General features: G+C 48.7%; 4 protein-coding genes across 4 annotated transcripts; all 4 read right to left on the bottom strand.

Moving 5' to 3' along the window:
* Window positions 1–1,909: 1,909 nt before the first annotated feature.
* LOC109757011 (anthocyanidin 3-O-glucoside 6''-O-acyltransferase-like) lies at window positions 1,910–3,537 on the bottom strand. Its single transcript, XM_020315836.4, has one exon. The coding sequence runs from the start codon at window positions 3,480–3,482 to the stop codon at window positions 2,127–2,129; it is 1,356 nt and encodes a 451-aa protein (XP_020171425.1). The 5' UTR covers window positions 3,483–3,537; the 3' UTR covers window positions 1,910–2,126.
* A 3,863-nt stretch (window positions 3,538–7,400) lies between these two features.
* Window positions 7,401–8,648, bottom strand: LOC109757010 (malonyl-CoA:anthocyanidin 5-O-glucoside-6''-O-malonyltransferase-like). The gene has a single exon (XM_020315835.4). It carries the CDS (start codon window positions 8,646–8,648, stop codon window positions 7,401–7,403), a length of 1,248 nt encoding a protein of 415 aa, XP_020171424.3.
* Window positions 8,649–11,796: 3,148 nt separating this feature from the next.
* On the bottom strand, window positions 11,797–13,676 carry LOC120963219 (phenolic glucoside malonyltransferase 2). Its single transcript, XM_040387805.3, has one exon. It carries the CDS (start codon window positions 13,364–13,366, stop codon window positions 11,978–11,980), a length of 1,389 nt encoding a protein of 462 aa, XP_040243739.2. The 5' UTR covers window positions 13,367–13,676; the 3' UTR covers window positions 11,797–11,977.
* Window positions 13,677–14,868: 1,192 nt separating this feature from the next.
* Window positions 14,869–20,183, bottom strand: LOC109757008 (phosphatidylinositol transfer protein PDR17). The gene is made up of 6 exons (XM_020315833.4): window positions 19,957–20,183; window positions 17,843–17,934; window positions 16,046–16,222; window positions 15,865–15,963; window positions 15,537–15,782; window positions 14,869–15,397 (listed from the first exon to the last, which is right to left on the bottom strand). Exons 2-6 carry the CDS (start codon window positions 17,903–17,905, stop codon window positions 15,104–15,106), a joined length of 879 nt encoding a protein of 292 aa, XP_020171422.1. The 5' UTR covers window positions 17,906–17,934; window positions 19,957–20,183; the 3' UTR covers window positions 14,869–15,103.
* Window positions 20,184–20,277: the final 94 nt, after the last annotated feature.

Below are 20,277 nucleotides of genomic sequence, written 5' to 3'. Positions count from 1 at the left end.
CCTAAATAGTTGTCTTTCTAGAGATTTAAATAAGTGACTACATACGAAGCAAAATGAATGAATCTACACTCTAAAATATGTCTATATACATGCGTATGTGGTAGTCCATTTGAAATCTCTAAAACACAAATATTTGGGAACGGAGGGAGTACTAGGTAAGTGCATGTGTATGTATTATATGGGTATAAGAGAGTGTCTGTGCTGATCGATGATCGATGAAGATCGTGCATGGTGCATTCTGAAGTGTACATATTTGCATGGAATGGTTAGTGATTGTATGTGCAATCTCACATATGTCTGTATATTTTTATACATGCATACAATACATATACGCACTATACGTATGTATATATCAAAAATGTATTATTACTATGCAAAAATAAGCATATAATACTAAGATTCGGCCAAAAAAAGTTTTCTAAAACGTAATGAATTAGTGACACCGGTATTACCCTTATAAAACACATATTTGTATTACCGTTGCATTAGAAATATCTGTCTTTCGCAACTTGGTGGGTCGCTGGCTTCTTCCTTGGCTGTGGTGAACCCCAGCCAACGTCTTTAAGCTGAATAATTCCTAAATAAATAGAATCCTCATGTTTATCTTTTCCTTCCGGGGCAGAAAAAGAAACATAAATATTCTTCTTGTTTTATTTCCGGCGTAGCAAATAGTAGTACTGCCAAGGAAACAATCACGATGGCTCACGGACTCCTTCATGCCATCTTATAATCGTAGCTTACCAAAATAATTAGGATGCTCTTTTCCTTGGTTTCCTCCACATGCAAGCCTAATCCAAATGGCATTTTTTTTGCGAATGTAATCCAAATGGCATTTAATCTCAAACTGAACGCCCTTCTTTTCCTCATCTATGCACGTGGTCTCCAACACAACAGTTTGCATGACCATACCAATTTACTAGTGCATGTTCATCTTCGTGACTTGGCCGTATGTAATCAGGTGTATATGCAGTGTATTTTTTAACAATACCGGCTTCAGTCGAAACATCAAAGACCTCGGAATTTATATTACACCGGGTCGCATCAGTGGGGTGCTGGTGGTGGCGGCTAGGGCTTTCTCCCGCGCCGTCCGCGGGAGCGACTTTGGGTCCTGAGGCGCCATTGTGTATCTGGTGTTATATAGGGTTTATGGTTAATGAAAATAACGAGAAGGCTAAGTAATATCTGCATTAGCAGAAGAGCATCCAGAGTGTAAATAAACTTAAATTTCCAATCAAAATGCTAACACTTATACTATATTTCTTACCGAAGAAGGGTACAATAATTCAACTTGGATGAAGACAACGAATAAACAAATAAGATGGCGACACCTATGCGGATGTGCGCACAAACATGGCCCGACACGGCATGGAGGGTTGTACTAGAATGCACGTCTGATAGCTAATCTTAGAGCACTAGAACTGTCCCCGCGGCTAACCTGCAAATGGCTGAGGACATGTGAGGTTACGTGCATGCACTGAATTCAGATCGGATGCCAAGACTCATTGCACGAAAGAAGGTGTGTTGTGTAGCTTTGCATAGAAGAAGAAACGACCACAAGCCCACAGGCGGAAAGGTTTCCATCGAGCCTGTTATAATTTTGGGCTATCTTGAGCTATGCATGCGCGTGTACGTAGCCTCCGAAAGCGATCCGTATGGTACTGGTACGTCATCGTCTATTGGCCATTTTTGTCCACGAGTAGAAATAGTACGTGTTCCACGACTGTCTGGTGACTTTGATCTTTTCGGTGCATCTCAAACTTCATCGCCGTGTTGTGGAGAGCGTTCACTAACTGTGTGAACGTCACGACTTTGGCAGCTGTTACGTACCGCAGAGAAATTTGTAGATATTATATAGTATCTCCAGAATGAAATTGAACCAAAATACATCAGTGGCCACCACTTCCCGTATCTGAACACAACCAACGCAATGCTATATAGCTCCTCAAGAGACCTCAACCTCAAGTCAAGTGTACGTATCAATTTACACTATAACATCGTACGTATTACATGATGAACTTCGTACGTACTTATCTTACGGCCTTACGGGTATGCATAATTGCACATTATACGTAATACTATCACTTGATTTACCACAAGAAAAAGGAAAAATGATATGCATCACTTGTTTACTGGTGAAGCCAGTCAATGGCATCTTGGAAGCACATTTGAAAGCTCTGCATGCCGGCCGCCGGCAGAGAGATGCCCACCTCGATGCCGCCGCGGCCGCTCCGGCCCTCTGCCACCGCCATGGCGCCGGTTCTCGCCACGGACACGATCTCCACCTTGGCCGGCCGCCCGAACCCAAAGTCCACCTCGTACACGCGGAACCTCGGCGACCCGGCCACCGTCCACATGCCGGCGACGCCAGCCTCCCTGACCCGATGCATCCACAACGCAACTGTCTCAGGTGAGCCGATTCCGCGCACCGCTTCGTCGATCGCCGCAGCTACCGCCGTGCACGCGATGAAGAGGCCGCCGGCTGCCGCGAGCTGGTCCATGGGTGCGGCATGCGTGGCGATGCCGACGCAGTTGCCGAGGTACTCCTCCGGGACGGGAGGCTTCATCCGTGAGCGGTGGTCGACGGGGAAGAGCAAGTATGTCGGGTCTGCGCCGGTGCTTCCTGTATCTTTAGTTCGCTGGTGGCATGACCACATGAAGCCGAAGGTGGCCACCAACGAGGAGCATCGCGGCGGCGTAGCGCCTCGCCGCCCGGCCTCGCTGGCTACCACGTCCTTGACGCGTTGTATCTCTTCCTTGGACAGTGTGAACGTGGCGAGGAGTCGGTGCTCCCACGTCTTGACGCGGTCCATCTCGCCGGCGGTCGGCTTGGCTTTCACGAAGACGTCGTAGAGACCCGTTGGGTCCTTTACGAGGGTTCTGTCGATGACAGGGGGTGGTGGGCCGACGGCGCCGGTGCTGGCCGCCGCCCAGGTGTGCAGGAAGCGCGTGGAGGTCGCCCCGTCGCAGGCGGCGTGGTGCACGGCCATGCCGATGGCGAGGCCACGGCGCATCACGGTGGCCTGCAGCGCGAGCACCGCGCCGCCCTTGGGGAGTGGCGGTGCGAGCGGCGCGATCCTGATGATCTCCCTCGGCTGGTCGATGGCCAGCTCATCGACGTCAACATCATCACGGTACTCGGCGACGGTGAAGGTGACACCGTCGCCAGGCTGGTAGTAGACCTCGTAGCGGTCAGCCGTCCCGGGCGTGAGGCGGAGGCGGCCGGCAAGCGGGTAGTAGGCGTGGAGGGCCTGGGACAGCGAGGTCTTGAGGTTGGAGAGGATGGCGGGGACGTCGGCGTCGGCGGCGAGGCGGTAGAAGAAGACGCGCTCGACGGGTGGGAGGTTAAGCCAGAAGACGTCGAAGAAGGTGAGCGGGAGGGAGGACTCCGGCGGGGCGGCGCCGGCGCTGGGCGAGGGCGCTACGAGAGTGGTGTCGAGGACGCTGAGAATCGGGGGTGGCGAGGCTTGCTGCGCTGGCGCCATTGCCGCTGTTAGGTATGCGTACTTGTGATGAAGCAGAGCAAGCTATATATAGCTTCGTCGCGTTGTGACGCAATCTTAATACTCCCAGTCCCAGGCTAACCGAGGCCTTGTATGGCCTGCTGACACCATCTCCGACGATAACGTGCCAAGCTCGGTTGGTGGTGGTGCTCAGCGGAGCTGGTAAATACGACTTTTCCACTGCTAGTTTCTTTTTGAGAAAATTCTCGAGAAAATTCTACTGCTAGGCAAGTAGATTTCGAGTTTTCCGGTGGTTGCGAGGCCCTTGTTGACTGATGTGACCAAACTAGCTTAGCTAGCCATTCGAACCTGCCCTTGACTCTTTGTAGACAAATCGGGTACAACGGTTTCGTATCCTAAATATAACTATTTTTAGAGATTACAATGCGACTAGATACGGAACAAAATGAGTGAATCTACCCTCTAGAATATATATCTATATATATCTGTATATAGCCTTTAAAAAGACTTATATTTTAAAATGGAGGAAGTATGTGAAGACAGTCATGCATGGTTTTAGATGTTGCCGTAAATAAAGTGATGATGATGGTAAACTAATTATGCTAGTGCGCGCACTAAGAGAGGGATATGTATCAAGAGCACCAGATGCCTTGTGGAACAGCACCAGATGGTACTATCCGGGGTTTGAACCGGTGACCTGGAGCTAAACAGGTGAGGGCCGTCAGCATCGACATCGATTGCCTTTTAGCTTCAGTGGATCCGCAAATCTCACTTCTATTTCTCGATGCTGGCTTCTTTCACAGGATCGCGATCGATGAAAACTGTTCGGCTCGCTAACTCCAGCTTCTGGTGCGTGCCGGCAGGCCAACCTGCATGGGCGGGCTGGAGCCGAGCCAACTCAACACGTAAAGTGGCCTTAGGCCTGGTCAGACACAGGAGAAGAGAGGCTGGGCTTGGCCCAGTACAGAGGGAAAGGTAGCGATCTCTCCACGTCGCCTCGTCAGGACGTAATAAGAGGGGAGAGAGAACATAGCAAACCGGTAGGTGCCTCTTGAGTCACTTCGCGGTGGCATTCCTATGTAATTTAGCCTAACTCCCGCTTCCCTTTTCCTTGGATCGCCAGAAGTGCCGCTCCCTTTTTTGTACGTAGATCCTATTCAAATCTGGGAAGCTAGCTCCAGCGAAAATTTCATGAATCTCGAAGCTGGCCAGCTACCGAACAGGCCCTAAGTAACTCGTTTCTTAACAAAGCACAACGTATGGTGATCGATCCCGGACCTCTTTATATGTTGTTTCTGAAGGAAATATGCCTTAGAGGCAATAATAAAGTTATTATTTATTTTCTTATATCATGATAAATGTTTATTATTCATGCTAGAATTGTATTAACTGGAAACATAATACATGTGTGAATACATAGACAAACAGAGTGTCACTAGTATGCCTCTACTTGACTAGCTCGTTAATTAAAGATGGTTATGTTTCCTAACCATAGACATGAGTTGTCATTCCTAATGATGTGATTGACTTAACCCATTCCGTTAGCTTAGCACTTGATCGTTTAGTTTGTTGCTATTGCTTTCTTCATGACTTATACATGTTCCTATGACTATGAGATTATGCAACTCCCGTTTACCGGAGGAACACTTTGTGTGCTACCAAACGTCGCAACGTAACTGGGTGATTATAAAGGTGCTCTACAGGTGTCTCCGAAGGTACTTGTTGGGTTGGCGTATTTCGAGATTAGGATTTGTCACTCCGATTGCCGGAGAGGTATCTCTGGGCCCACTCGGTAATGCACATCACTATAAGCCTTGCAAGCATTGCAACTAATGAGTTAGTTGCGGGATGATGTATTACGGAACGAGTAAAGAGACTTGCCAGTAACGAGATTGAACTAGGTATTGAGATACCGACGATCGAATCTTGGGCAAGTAACATACCGATGACAAAGGGAACAACGTATGTTGTTATGCGGTTTGACCGATAAAGATCTTCGTAGAATATGTGGGAGCCAATATGAGCATCCAGGTTCCGCTATTAGTTATTGACCAGAGACGTGTCTCGGTCATGTCTACATTGTTCTCGAACCCGTAGGGTCCGCACGCTTAAAGTTCGATGACGGTTATATTATGAGTTTATGTGTTTTGATGTACCGAAGGTACTTCGGAGCCCCGGATGAGATTGGAGACATGACGAGGAGTCTCGAAATGGTCGAGACGTAACGATCGATATATTGGACGACTATATTCGGACATCGGAAAGGTTCCGAGTGATTCGGGTATTTTTTGGAGTACCGGAGAGTTACGAGAATTCGCCGGGGAGTATATGGGCCTTATTGGGCTTTAGGGGAAAGAGAGAGGAGAGGCTGCGCGCCCTCCCAAGGCCTAGTCCAAATTGGACTAGGGGGAGGGGCTGCGCCCCCTCCTTCCTTCTCTTCTCTTCTCTCTCCCCTTTCCTTGACTCCTACTCCTACTACTTGGAAGGGGGGAATCCTACTCCCGGTGGGAGTAGGACTCCTCCTCCCTGGCCGGCCGCACCTCCCCCCCTTGCTCCTTTATATACGGGGGCAGGGGGCACCCCATAGACAACAATTGATCGTTTGATCTTTTAGCCGTGTGCGGTGCCCCCCTCCACCATAGTCCACCTCGATAATACTGTAGCGGTGCTTAGGCGAAGCCCTGCGTAGGTAGAACATCATCATCGTCACCACGCCGTCGTGCTGACGAAACTCTCCCTCAACACTCGGCTGGATCGGAGTTTGAGGGACATCATCGGGCTGAACGTGTGCTGAACTCGGAGGTGCCGTACGTTCGGTACTTGATCGGTCGGATCGTGAAGACGTACGACTACATCAACCGCGTTGTGCTAACGCTTCCGCTTTCGGTCTACGAGGGTACGTGGACAACACTCTCCCCTCTCGTTGCTATGCATCACCATGATCTTGCGTGTGCATAGGAATTTTTTTGAAATTACTACGTTCCCCAACAGTTTCTGTTTACACCAAGCCTCTATTTTAGATATTTATTTACACAACTGCTACTATTGATCCATGATGTGATTGCATAGGTTTGCATTTATTTATATATACTATAAATTGCTACTATATTGATCAAAAATATGCATGCCAACATCTATCTCCTGTCCACGAATTTGTTCGGACGTGTCCACGGACATTTTATGTGTACATTTTAATGGACGACGTTAAAGACACCCTTATCTTCCACATGCATGCAGGTGTAGCTTTCGTACGAGGAAGGAACAGGTGTGGCAGTGCTGTGGAGGGAAAAGGAGCCGCTTGAAACTGAAAAACAATCGATTTACTATTGAGTATGTGCTCCAAAGGAAGTTTTTTGTCCAGAACTTGTCAGCCATAGCCACTAACCATTCAACTTGTTGATCTTTTCGGTGTATTTAAAACTTCATCGCCGGTGGTGTAGAGAGTATTCGCCAATTGTTTGAACGGTCATAACCAAGGTTTTTTTTTCGGAAACAAAAATATTTCCGACATCCCAAAATATGCAAATTTTGGAAATTTTGCATATTTCAAAAATTATTTCAGATTTTGACTTCTCAAAATTCAACAAATTTTAGTGTAACCTAACTTAAATTTTAGTTTGAATTGGGCTCAAAATTTCAGCGATACAAGTATTTCAGACCCCACTGAAATATGCGATATTTTGAAAAGAAAAAAGTCCATTTTACTACCCTGAATAAAGTGGGTGATTCACTTTACCCCCTGATCTAGTTTTTGGCTTCTTTTACCCCCAAACAAACCCAAACCGGACAAAACACCCCCTGGCTGGTTTTTCTCCACCCTCTGTTGATGTGGCACTAGTCAACGGCGGTTTTGACCTGGGTGGGGCCCTCTTGTCAAGTTTCTCTCATCTCTCTCTCTCTCTCTCTCTCCAGGTACACCCGCCGGCGAGCAGAGTAGGGTCAGGCGGGGTCGGCAGGAGGCGGTGGCGCACGGGGCCGAGGCGGTGGTGGCAACCACCGGCGGTGGGTACTTGGGGCGGGCTCGCGCGGCGGCGGGATGGCGTGGCCGGCGGGGTCGACAGGAGGCGGTGGCGCGCCGGCGAGCGGAGCAGGGCCAGGCGGGGTTGGCAGGAGATGGTGGCGCACGGGGGTGGAGGCGGTGGTGGCAACCACCGGCGGTGGGTACTCGGGGCGGGCTCGGGCGGCGGCGGGATGGCATGGCCGGCGGGGTCGGCGAGGCAACGGCGGCGCGGGGGCGAGGTACTCGTCCGGGACGGGGGGCTTCATCCGTGAGCGGTGGTCGACGGGGAAGAGCAAGTATGTGGGGTCGCCGCCGGTGCTTCCTACATCGTCTTTGGCTCGCTGGTGGCATGACCACATGAAGCCGAAGGTGGCTACCAACGAGGAGCAGCGCGGCGGCGGCGCGCCTCGCCGCTCCGCTTCGCTTGCTATCACGTCCTTGACGCGTTGTATGTCTTCATTCGACAGCGTGAACGTGGCGAGGAGTCGGTGCTCCCACGTCTTGACGCGATCCATCTCACCGGCGGTCGGCTTGGCTTTCACGAAGACGTCGTAGAGACCCGTTGGGTCCTTTACGAGAGTTCTGTCGATGACAGGGCGTGGTGGCTCAATAGCGCCGGTGCTGGCCGCCGCCCAGGCGTGCAGGAAGCGCGTGGAAGTCGCCCCGTCGCAGGCGGCGTGGTGCACGGCCATGCCGATGGCGAGGCCACGGCGCATCACGGTGGCCTGCAGCGCGAGCACCGCGCCGCCCTTCGGCAGTGGCGGTGCGAGCGGTGCGATCCTGGTGATCTCCCTCGGCCGGTCGACGGCCAGCTCGTCGACGTCAACATCACCATGGTACTCGGCGACGGTGAAGGTGACGGCGTCGCCCGGCTGGTAGTGGATCTCGTAGCGGTCAGCCGTCCCGGGCGTGAGGCGGAGGCGGCCGGCGAGCGGGTAGTAGGCGCTGAGAGCTTTGGCCAGCGAGGTCTTGAGGTTGGAGAGGATGGTGGGGATGTCGGCGTCGGCGGCGAGGCGGTAGAAGAAGACACGCTCGACGGGTGGGAGGTTGAGCCAGAAGACGTCGAAGAAGGTGAGCGGGAGGGAGGACTCCGGCGGGGCGGCGCCGGCGCTGGGCGAGGGCGCTACGAGAGTGGTGGCGAGGACGGTGAGAATCGGGGGTGGCGAGGCTTGCTGCGCTGGGGCCATTGCCGCTGTTAGGTATGTGTACTTGGTGATGAAGCAGAGCAGCTATATATGGGCTAGCTTCGTCGATCGCGTTGTCTGGCCTGCTGAAGCACTGACGCCATCTTAATACTCTGATGATAACGTGCCAGTTTGGTGGTGGTGCTCAGCAGAGCTGGTAAATACAGTAGTATTATGGTTTTTCCACTGCTAGTTTGCTTTTGTTTGAGAAAATTCTACTGCTAGTAGATTTCGAGTTTTCCAGTGGTTACGAGGCCCTTGTTGCCTGACGTGAGCAAAACCAAACTAGCTTAGCTAGGTAGCTATTCGAACCTGCTCTTGACTCTCTGTAGAAAAAATGGGCACATGGTTTCGTAAATACTCTCTTCGTTCCTGAATATAAGTTCTTCTAAAAATTTCAGTAAGAAACTACGTATCTATATATATCCATATGTAATTTGTATTGTAATATCTAAAAGGATTCAGATTCCCTCTCCTGCCCGATGGCGGAATTCTCTATCAAATACCTTGGGCTACCGCTCTCAACTCGCAAAGTGCCAGCCTCCGCCCTCCTTCCGCTCGTCGACAAGCTCACCATGAAGCTCGCCACCTGGAAAGCCTCTCTGCTGTCCCGTGGCCAGCGGCTTACTCTAGTCCGACACGTCCTCACCGCCATGCCTGTGCATATCTTGTTAGCGCTAGCGCTACACCCAGTGATCCTCAGGAAGGTCAACAGGCTCATTCGAGATTTCCTTTGGCACGGCAACAAGGACACCCATGCTGGTTGCTGCATCGTCTCGTGGCAAAAGGTGTGCCGTCCCCTCGCGCTTGGTGGACTTGGGATCCGCGATCTGCACCGTACTGGTGTCGCCCTCCGCACCAGGTGGCTATGGTTGCAGCGCACCGACCCTGACCGCTCCTGGAAACATCTCCACCTCCCGTCCGATCACGAGGCCTCTGTGCTCTTCCGTCTTCCACGACCTGGACCATTGGCAACGGCAACACCTGCAAGTTCTGGCAGGATCATTGGCTCAACGGGCGCTCCATCCCTGAGATTGCTCCTACCATTTCTGCCCTCATTCCGAGGCGCCGCCGGAGCCAACGCCTTGTCAGCGACGCTCTCAGCAACAGAGGTTGGATCGCCGACATCCACGGCATCTTACACCCCCGCGCGGTCATCGAATATGTCGAGCTATGGAGGATGCTCCAAACTGTCCAGCTCTCCAACGAACCCGACAAGCTCTCCTGGAAATGGACGGCCGATGGGAACTACTCCGCGCGATCAGCCTACCAAGCACTGTTCATTGGCGCCACCACCGGCGCCCCATCTGGAAGACTTGGGCTCCTTCCAATGCGAAGATATTCCTCTGGCTTGCCTCTCTCAACAGATGCTGGACCGCTGACCGACGAGCGCGCCACAATCTTCCTCACGACCCCATTTGCAAGCTGTGCAGCCAAGATAACGAGACACTGCACCACCTTCTCGTCGGCTGCGTCTTCTCGCACATCATTTGGCACGACATCATGGCATGGTGCCGCATTCCCGCCCTTCTCCCTGATGGCACTTCCGGCTTCTTCGACTGGTGGATGGCAACGACGGCCAGCGTGCCTGCCTGCCTCCGCAAAGGGACGAACTCCATCATCATCCTCACCTCTTGGGCACTTTGGAAGCATCGGAACGCAGCTCTCTTCGACAATGCTGCACCCTCCTACAACAAGCTTATCGAGGATATACAACAGAAGGCGAAACTCTGGGCAAGAGCCGGCGCCAAAGGGCTCGATAGGATCATTCTTGTAACCTAAGTTGTAAACTTTGAGGCTGAGCATCCTCCCTTCCTCGCTGCTCAACTAGCGCTTAGGCCCGCCATCTCATGTGGACGAAGCCTAAGACGCTCACCCTTGTACTCTCTCCCAACCTATCAATGAAATGATACACAGCTTGCGTATTCGAAAAAAAAGGATTCAGATTTATATTTAGAAACGGAGGGAGTAAAATATACTATCGATCCATGATTGTGATTGCATGTGTTTACATTTATTTACATATGCTATAAATTGCCACTTGAGCAAAATATGCATGCCAAATGGAGGCGGCCAGACCCGGGGCGAACATTTGGTGCATCCGGTTAAATGGCTGCCCCATGTCTGCTGTCCACGGCAGGACGTGTCCCTCGATGTTTTACGTGTACATTTTGATGGACAACGTTGAAGATGTCCTTATCTTTCACATGCATGCAGGTGTAGTTTTTGTATGAGGAAGGGAAGGGGTGGCACTGCTGAAGGAAGAAGGAGCGGACGCCGAGATTCGATTGAAACTAAAAATCAATCAGTTTACTATGGAGTATGTTCTCCCAAAGATAGAAAGTTATTTGTCCAGAACCATTCAACTTTTGATCTTTTTGGTGTATTTTGAACTTTATCGCCCCTGGTGTAGACTATTCGCCAATTGTGTGAACGGTCATGGCTTTGACAGTTTTTTTTTGTACCAAAGGAAATTTTGATTTAGCGAATCAATCTGTGGTCGGATGATTAGAGGGACAGTGGTATCACCAGCCCACCAGGTTCAAGTCCTGGTGCTAGCATTATTTCTGGATTAATTTATTTCAGGATTTCTGGCGATGCGCTTTCAGTGAGAGGAGAGGTTCCCGTCGACGACGAGGCGCCTACGGTGACTTCGTAAATTTCAAGATGACATGCCGGCTCGGTCTCTCGAAGCCCACCAGGTTCAAGTCCTGGTGCTAGCATTATTTCTGGATTAATTTATTTCAGGATTTCTGGCGATGCGCTTTCAGTGAGAGGAGAGGTTCCCGTCGACGACGAGGCGCCTACGGTGACTTCATAAATTTCAAGATGACATGCCGGCTCGGTCTCTCGAAGGTGCTCATAGAGGTAGGGTGTGCGTGTATGCGTTTATAGGGATGAATATGCGCGTATGTATGAGCGTTTGCATCTGTACTGATGTTCAAAAGAAAATTTGATTTATATACCTCCAAAATAATTTTACCAAGAATATTAATGTGCCAACATCACTAGCTATGCATATGCATGATGGATTCGCTGGCCATTTTTTTTTAACAAAACGCTGACCATTTTGACATCTCAGTAACTGAACACAACCGACTAGAAGCTACATGTAGTGTACGCAACAATGTCAACTGACGAGCTACCACAATTGCACAGCAAAAAAGAATCAGTTTGTCTAATTCACATCTAGATGTTTTTTAAGGATGTCACATCTAAGCTCTCACAAGTATATAATGTAGCAACAAGAAACAAAAAAATAGGAAAAAAATAGATCACAAACAGAGTGACATTTAGATGTGTCCTAGACAGACCTAAAAAGAATCACTTGTTTACTGGTGACGAAGCCAGTCAATGGCATCTTGGAAGCACTTTTGGATGCTCTGCATGCCAGCCGCCGGAAGAGAGATGCCCACCTCGATGCCGCCGGAGCTGCTCCGGCTCTCTGCCACCGCCATGGCACCGGTTCTCGCCACGGACACGATTTCCACCTTGGCCGGCCGCCCGAACCCAAAGTCCACATCGTACACGCGGAACCTCGGCGACCCGGCGACAGTCCACATCCCGGCGACGGCAGCCTCCCTGAACTTGTCCAACCACAACGCAATCGTCTCGGGTGACCTGATGCCGCGCACCGCTTCCTCGATCGCCGCAGCTAGCGCCGTGCACGCGACGAAGAGGCCGCTGGCGCCGGCTTCCGCGAGCTGGTCCATGGGCGCGGCGTGCATGGCGCCGCCGACGCAGTTGCCGAGGTACTCGTCCGGGACGGGAGGCTTCATCCGCGCGCGGTGGTCGACGGGGAAGACCAGGTACGTCGGGCGGTCGCCGCCGTTGCTTCCTGCATCGTCTCTGGCTCGCTGGTAGCAGGACCACATGAAGCCGAAGGTGGCCACCAGCGAGGAGCATCGCGGCGGCGGCGCGCCTCGCCGCGCCGCTTCGCTGGCTACCACGTCCTTGACACGCTGTATGTCTTGTTTGGACAGTGTGAAGGTGGCGAGGAGCTTGTCGTCCAACTCCTTGACGTGCTCCATCTCGTCGGCCGACGGCATGGCTTTGACGAAGACGTCGTAGAGACCCGTGGCGTCCTTTATGAGAGTTCTGTCGATGACAGGAGGTGACGGAGCGACGACGCCGGTGCCGGCCGCCGCCCAGGTGTGCAGGAAGCGCGTGGAGATGGCGCCGTCGCAGGCAGCGTGGTGCACGGCCACGCCAATGGTGAGGCCACGGTGGAGCACGGTGGCCTGCAGCGCGAGCACCGGGCCCCCCTTGGGAAGAGGCGGTGCGAGCGGCCCGATCTTGCAGACCTCCCTCGGCTTGTCAACCACGAGCTCGTCGATGTCAACATCGTCGCGGTACTCGGCGACGGTGAAGGTGACGCCGTCGCCCGGCTGGTAGTAGATCTCGTAGCGGTCAGCCGTCCCAGGCGTGAGGCGGAGGCGGCCGGCGAGCGGGTAGTAGGCGTGGAGAGCCTGGGGCAGCGAGGTCCTGAGGTTGGAGAGGATGGCGGGGACGTCGGCGTCGGCGGCGAGGCGGTAGAAGAAAACACGCTCGACGGGCGGGGAGTTGAGCCAGAGGACGTCGAAGAAGGTGAGCGGGAGGGAGGACTCCAGCGGGGCGGCACCGGCGCTCGGCGAGGGCGCTACGAGAGTGGTCTCGAGGACGCTGAGAATCGCGGGTGGCGAGGCTTGCACTGGAACTTGCACTTGCTGCGCTGGCGCCATTGCTGCTATTTGGTACTAGGAACTTGCACTTGCTGTGCTGGAGTACTAGGAAGTATGCACTTGGACTTGGTGATGAAGCAGAGGCGCAGAGCAGCTTAATACTAGAAGGTCTGTATGGCTTGCTCACATCATCTCTGACGACAACGTACCAATTCTGGTGGCGCCGAGGAGTACCAGATTTCGAGTTCTCCAGTGGTTGCAAAGCGTGAGCGGGAGGTCACCCGTTGCTGCTCGATACGTGTTTCCCGATGTAAGCGGACCATACTAGCTGCCAACACGTTCTTGACTTCTTATCGATCGACAGATCGACGTGCCGCGAAGCTGCTTCGTAAGTCAAAGATATATGAAAGGATACTGCATGCTTCTAGATGCTGCTTTAAAGGCTTTTAATATACAAAAAATCTGCAAGAATAAATGACTAGTGTAAAAGATCCTGCATGCTTCTAGATGCTGCTTTAAAGGCTTTTAATATACGAAAAATCTGCAAGAATAAATGACTAGTGTAAAAGATCCTGCATGCTTCTAGATGCTGCTAGAAATCTATACGTTTTTTTATATAAATTCTTTTACTCACACGAATCTCAGCGTTAAATGAAATGGTACGCAGGATCGGCTCAGAAATTGTTGTACCCCAGTCAGCTGAGAAACATCGGAACCGTATGAGAGACATGAGTGAAGAGTAAAACAATACAGTTTGTCTAATTCACATCTAGATGTTTTCTATGGATGTCATATCTAAGCTTCCATAAATAACACAAGAACAAGAAACAAAAAAAAATGAGACAAAAAGCAAATAGACCATAAACATGGTAGACATTAGGTTAGATGTGACATAATTATGTCACATCTAGATGTGTCCTAGACAGATCCAAAACAATACACCGCAAAAGAAAAAAAGAGTAACACAGTACAATTCACAAATAGCAATCGTGTACGTACACCAATGTAAAGAAAAAAAACAGCTTCAGTCATCTTCAGTGCAGGTTTCTTTCATTTGTTTAGAGTTTTTTTCCTTTATACTGTAGATTTTTGTATTCAGAGCATTCAGTTTTGGCAGTTAGCACATGCACAAGGGTTACTTTGAACCCTCATGCCAATAATTTTCTGAAATATATTTTATTTTTTCTCAATAATTATCGTTGAATTTTTTGTTCTTTGTTCAGTTTTTCTCATCCCCTCATGGCTCTCTCTCTCTCTCTCTCTCAGCAATCTTCATTGAAAATTTCTTTTTCTCCCGGGGGGGGGGGGGGGGGGGGGGGGGGGGCAAAACAGCACACATGCATGCAGGGATAGGACTGTTTTTTGTTCATTTTCACCGATCCACTTTTATCAAGGGGGTGTAGAAACGTACTGGGGTTGGGGAAACACCCAATATGTATTCATAGTATATTTACCTTTTATAGTAAATGTTGATCTATAATTTTGGTCAATTTTTTTTAAGTTTGTTTTAAGACAAAACGTAGGGGGTCTATTTTGTGGGAGGAGTACTCTACCACTAGATCTTCCCAAAAATAAATCACTGGATCTTACTTGGTATGTGGATATCTTGGCCATGAGATAGTAATGAAATCACCTATTTGGTGATGGACAAGTATAGCACAAGCAAGATATTCTGCAGTTGCATTTCTTTATTCCTCTTTCAGAACTGTACTGAAGGCCATCGTAAGCTTATAATGGCTGCCTGATGCATCTCAATTTGCTTTAGCAACAGCCGGTGAGATGGCTGGCCGATGTTCCTCAACTTGCTTTAGCAACAGTTAGTGATAACTGCGATTTAACCTCAGGAACCGAGTGCCCGTTCATGGCATGGTTACCATCTGCCCCCCAAAAGCTTGCCGTTTTGATGTCATCTCTTGTCATCAACTTAGAGTAATCCTCATGATTGTACACTACACTGTTCTTCCCTCCAAACTCTACAGGAAGGACTTCTGGATCTATGTGGTTGTACATTGTCTTCATGCTCTCTTCGTTCTCCTTGTACACGAAGTTCAGTTTCTGGGCCGATTTCGGGTCAATCAGTACTTTGAGAACCTGAGAGCATTTGAAACATTTAAGTTGGAAAATAAGTATGGTACCTTTTTGTATCAATCTATAGCTGTTCCTAATAAGAGAGCCTCCTAGATAAAAATGAGACATGCAACACTACATTTATGAAGAAAAAAGGATACACCTTAAAAGAAGCCTCAAATATTTTGGGCGGATTGAACATAAATGCAGCTGAAAGCCTCTCCGGGTAATGGTTTTGCACGGTATTCATAGTCTCTCTGGAAGTCTTGAAGGGACTTCTATGGGCCAGTGTCCATCCAGTGAAGTCTATCAGCCACACCATTTTGTCTTGACCTTGAGGCAGGTTGAGGACTGCATTCTCCAAGGTATATGTAAGATACCGCAACTGCCCTTCGTGAGATGATGTATTCTGAATTTTTTTTTTAAAAATACAGGTGAGTTCTAGGAGACTGTCGGTTCCCAAGCTAGCTAGGAACATGTTGAGTTCTTACCTGCTTTGTAGGCCTCATTACAATCACGGTTCTCCCCTCTCTATCTGTGAAAGGTGCCCTGTACATTTTACCTGTTTCTGCTTCAACTGAAACATCCGTCTGGATTGAAGAAGAAAACAATCAATGAGGAGTTTAACTACTGGATGAATGCAAACAAGGAAAATGAAAATAGAAAAATTACCCAGCGAATATCCTCAGGCCTCCTGGCTGCCCTCCACTCGAGGCTTTCTTCTAGCATTTTTCTAGACCTGTCGACATTCCAGTTGCGGGCCTCGAGATATCTTACCAAGCATGCTTCATTGCAATATTTCTCTCCACGGGCGGACAAAGGCCCAAGTGCAGCTCTCAGTTCCTTGATCTGTCCCCACGACATTAGAGAATTGATGAGAAAATAGCAGACATGTTTGAATTAACAGAATAGAATAATAAATACTCCCTCCGTTTTTGTATAAAAGACCACTATCCCTCTTATACCAAGAAAATTAAACTAACTAATAAATAGCATGATTAACTGTGTGAAAAAACTCTCATGTTCTTCCAGGCTAATTAAACATTTTGCATGTGGTGCCTCTTTCTCTAGGGCTGCATGCAACATTTGCATTAATAAGCATCATCATACGAGACAAAAATCTAATTGATATTTCTTAGAAGGAGATAGAGGCCTTGTATAGATGCAAATTGTATTTTTGAAAAAGTGCCCTTGTATATAAAACCAGAGGGAGTATGTGTAAACCTTGTATGCTTTATACAGATAACGATGGACAATAGTTGAACCTTGTATGTGTGTGTGCAGTTGGAGTGGGTGGACTGGGTACCCAACATGGGTGATAGCATAATCTCCGGATCAGTTCACAACCTAGACATAGTGCCGGTCTTGTATGACTTTATTGTTACCAATATGTCAGTTTTTATCTTTTCTTTTGGCAGGCTGTTTGTGTTTGACTCTGTGCATCTTAGCTATGCACAGACCAGATGTTGCTCATCATGTTTCGTATATGCTTAATCCTATATTTAAAGTTAAAAAAGCGTCCTTTATTAAAAAAAGAAATAACGGGAACAACAGTTCTCTGCGACAAGAACTAGTACATTTTATCACCGTATAGTCCCCTTATGAGCTTCTAGTAACGTGGAAAGATCAAAATGACTCCTAAGAGAGCTCCTGCAGGCTCTGGTTCAAAAGGGGACTACGGTGATTCGGTAGCAACATACAAGTATATGTATAACTAGATGAAAGAATGCTTGGTCAGACGTTTCACACACCTAAAATTCTACATTCTGGGATTTTGTGCAAAATAAATTTCAACTAGTACACTATGCGAACCCTGACTTGCTGACAAAAGACTATGCCAAGTAAAACACATTTTGCAAACAGTCATTATCATCAGAGGGCTTGACCATCCTTGCACGGAAGTATCTAAAGTACTCTCCTCTCACAAATATTAAATATTTTGGATATGTCAATATGTGCTACAAAGAGACTGAATGAGTGAACAAACACACCAAAATATGTCTATATACATCCATTCGGGAAAAAAAGTTAGAACATCCTATAACAGTGAACGGAGGGAGTAGATTATAGAGCTGGATTGATGCATTTTATATTCCTTTGAGCAAAGCAGCATATATAAACTGCAGAAAAACGATGGAAGGGCATATCCAACGTCGTGCCGCAAAACGCCCACAAATGTCTGGGCCACTTTTTTCATCTAGCGCGGTGCTCTCTGTTGGAAAATGCAATGCCTAGGAGGCGCTTAGGCGCTAGGCAATGCCCATTTTCCTTTGATTACAAATGCATATAAGGACGAAAGGTGAAACAGACAAATATAGTCACCATGAAACTTTTTTACCTTTTATTTTTCTTGGGGGGGGGGGGGGGGGGGGGTTCAATACTGTAATTTATTCAACTAGAAGGCTTGGAATTTGCATGATAATAGTTCCACAAGGTAACCATAGTATGATATTGTTGTTAAAAAAATACCTTTGCCTGTCTCTGCTCAGCATCATCTGACTCGAAATGAGAAGTTTGCTTTCTCCAAAACATGTTTTCTTCAACTCTCGATGATGCTCAACCTTTAAACAGAAAAGGCATTTGGAGTGAAATTAGGTAACATTTGCCAAACCTTGTGCAAAGCCACTTCAAATGTTCGAGTAGAGTATAGTCACATTTTAAATAGTACTTGCAGGAAAATACCAATTGATATGAATGCATATGTATTCAAGAACTATCAATTATCTATCAAATAACAAAAGAATTTGAAATGATGGTCAATTGATATACATGATAGATTCTGCACATTTGATATGAATTCATATGTATGGAAAATATAATTTCTTGTTTGACCAGACTTCCAAATAAGTTTATAATTGCTTTCGAGAGAAGCATAAACCTAGACAGCATGAAAATATCAAGATTGTGAAAGTTCGTTGGGAATCCCAACCCAACGAGAGATGCGTGATGTTACCTCACTCTGTTTCGCTATTGTAAAAAGTTCAACCATGGTACTTCCTCCTATCCTTTTTAGTCTGCACATAACTCACATCACGCATACCAAGGAGAGCTGCTTATAATTGATTTTGGACGAAATTGCCCCTGTGCTAGTTGAATTGCAGTGACCAGAAAAGTTGGAAAGCGATAATCACGGGAGCCAGTTATTGGCCCGTCCTCCTCATTTCCTCCCCCCACCCCCGCGTTGTTCTCTGCATGGCTGTTATTGGCCCATTCTCCTTTGCATGTGATGCATGCGTGGTCAGAAATTAATGCCCAGGAGGAGGCAGCGTTGCATGTGGGGCTGAAGATTAGACTAGCCACAATGAAGAGTAACATACACATATCCCTAGACTATGTTACTACTTTCATAGTGGGTAGTAACATAAGTATGGTAACATGCAAAGCCTCATTTATTAGGTTATAGACTCATATTGTATTGGGACATGTGATGTTACCGTAACTAGCTAAGTTACTCAAACTACGTCTCTCCTCATTAACTCATTGCCACATAAGCAAATTTGCTGAGTTGGACTCGATGTTACTGCTGAAGTTACTCCCACTGTGGCTAGTCTTAGGGATAGACTTGGAAGAAACCACTACAAATCTAGATCACGCAGAGTATTGCGGAAAAAACGAAAAAAACTTATGCGCAGAGTAAAAGGGATCGGAGGGAGTACTATAAAATGGCAATTACACTTGGTTACAAGGTAATAATAATATACCCCCTCCGTTTTGAATTATTCGAAGTTCTAGATTTATCCGAAGTCAAACTTCTTAAAGTTTGACCACGTCTAGAAGAAATATATTAACGTCAACACCAAACTAATGTTAGGTTAATCATGCAATATTTTTCCACACTATAAATATTTGATGTTATAGATATTAGCAATTTTTTATAGGCTTGGTCAAATATAGAGAACTTTGACTTAAGACAAAGCTAATTCAAAAGATATGAAACGGAGGTATTAGTTCGAATTCTAGTGTGATACTCCATTAATTTTGTCTGTCGACATGTGGGGCCCACATGTCAGTTCTATCTTCTTCCTCTAAAATTCCCCCCATGGAGGATCTAGATCAGGGGTTGGGGGGAAGGTGGATGGCGGCACAGAGCCCCCACTCCTGTCCGTCCTCGCTCCCCGCCGTCGTCTCCCGCCTGGAGGCCGCTGCCCCATGGAAGGCGCGCAGCTACCTCCCCCGCGCCGTCCCGTCGGCCTGGTGGTCACGCAGGATCCCCTTCACCCAGCCGCTGCCGCCGGCCGTGGACTCGGCAAAGGAAGAGGAGGGGAGAAGGTTCCCCCGCCCCCCAGCGCGTGCGGGCGGCTCCGTCTCTCGATCCAGGCACGGCCGATGGGGCGTGGCGCCCTCTGCAACGCCATGGTGTGATGTTCGTACTAGCTAGCAGAGTCACTGTGACATAAACAGGGAATGACGGATTCACGGTGACAAGCGCAAGATTTATCAATCACCAGGGGCAGGGAATATAACCCGAGCACGAGTAGTGCAATGCATCATCAGAATATGAATGGGAAAGAATCCACCACAGCAGTTGTCAATCCAGCAAGAACAGGAAATGAAAAGTGGATCAAGAAAATCTCCATACATACCAGTATCGGCCACGAGAGGAGAGGAGCCCCAGGGAGACGGACCGGGCCTGCTACTATGCCCAAGAACCTGGGATTGCGAGATTCACCGACGCAGTGCCGGCAAGACCTGCGCAGGCGTCGCCGGCTGGCGTTATTAAAATTTAAAAAAAGAGGCGCCGAGAGAGTTGGACTGGGGCGGGAGCGCGAGAATAATGGAAGAGAGGGAGGGAGGGGGAGACAGAGGGAGGACGGAGGAGCTGAGGAAGCAACACCGAAACGACGCCGTGGAATGGATCTGGATCTGTGGAATCACGCTGTTGCTGTTGAGTGTCAGCTGAAGCG

This window comes from Aegilops tauschii, chromosome 4 (assembly GCF_002575655.3).
Source record: "Aegilops tauschii subsp. strangulata cultivar AL8/78 chromosome 4, Aet v6.0, whole genome shotgun sequence".
Taxonomy (NCBI): Eukaryota; Viridiplantae; Streptophyta; class Magnoliopsida; order Poales; family Poaceae; genus Aegilops; species Aegilops tauschii.
This window is presented reverse-complemented; position numbering and strand designations above follow the sequence as displayed.

Coding starts and splice junctions, on each gene's coding strand:
- LOC109757011 (XM_020315836.4), bottom strand. CDS start 3,482: ATGGCGCCAGCGCAGCAAGCCTCGCCACCCCCGATTCTCAGCGTCCTC.
- LOC109757010 (XM_020315835.4), bottom strand. CDS start 8,648: ATGGCCCCAGCGCAGCAAGCCTCGCCACCCCCGATTCTCACCGTCCTC.
- LOC120963219 (XM_040387805.3), bottom strand. CDS start 13,366: ATGGCGCCAGCGCAGCAAGTGCAAGTTCCAGTGCAAGCCTCGCCACCC.
- LOC109757008 (XM_020315833.4), bottom strand. CDS start 17,905: ATGTTTTGGAGAAAGCAAACTTCTCATTTCGAGTCAGATGATGCTGAG. Junction 15,783..15,864: donor TAATGAGGCCTACAAAGCAG/GTAAGAACTCAA, acceptor AAAAAAATTCAG/AATACATCATCTCACGAAGG. Junction 15,398..15,536: donor TATTTGAGGCTTCTTTTAAG/GTGTATCCTTTT, acceptor AAATGCTCTCAG/GTTCTCAAAGTACTGATTGA.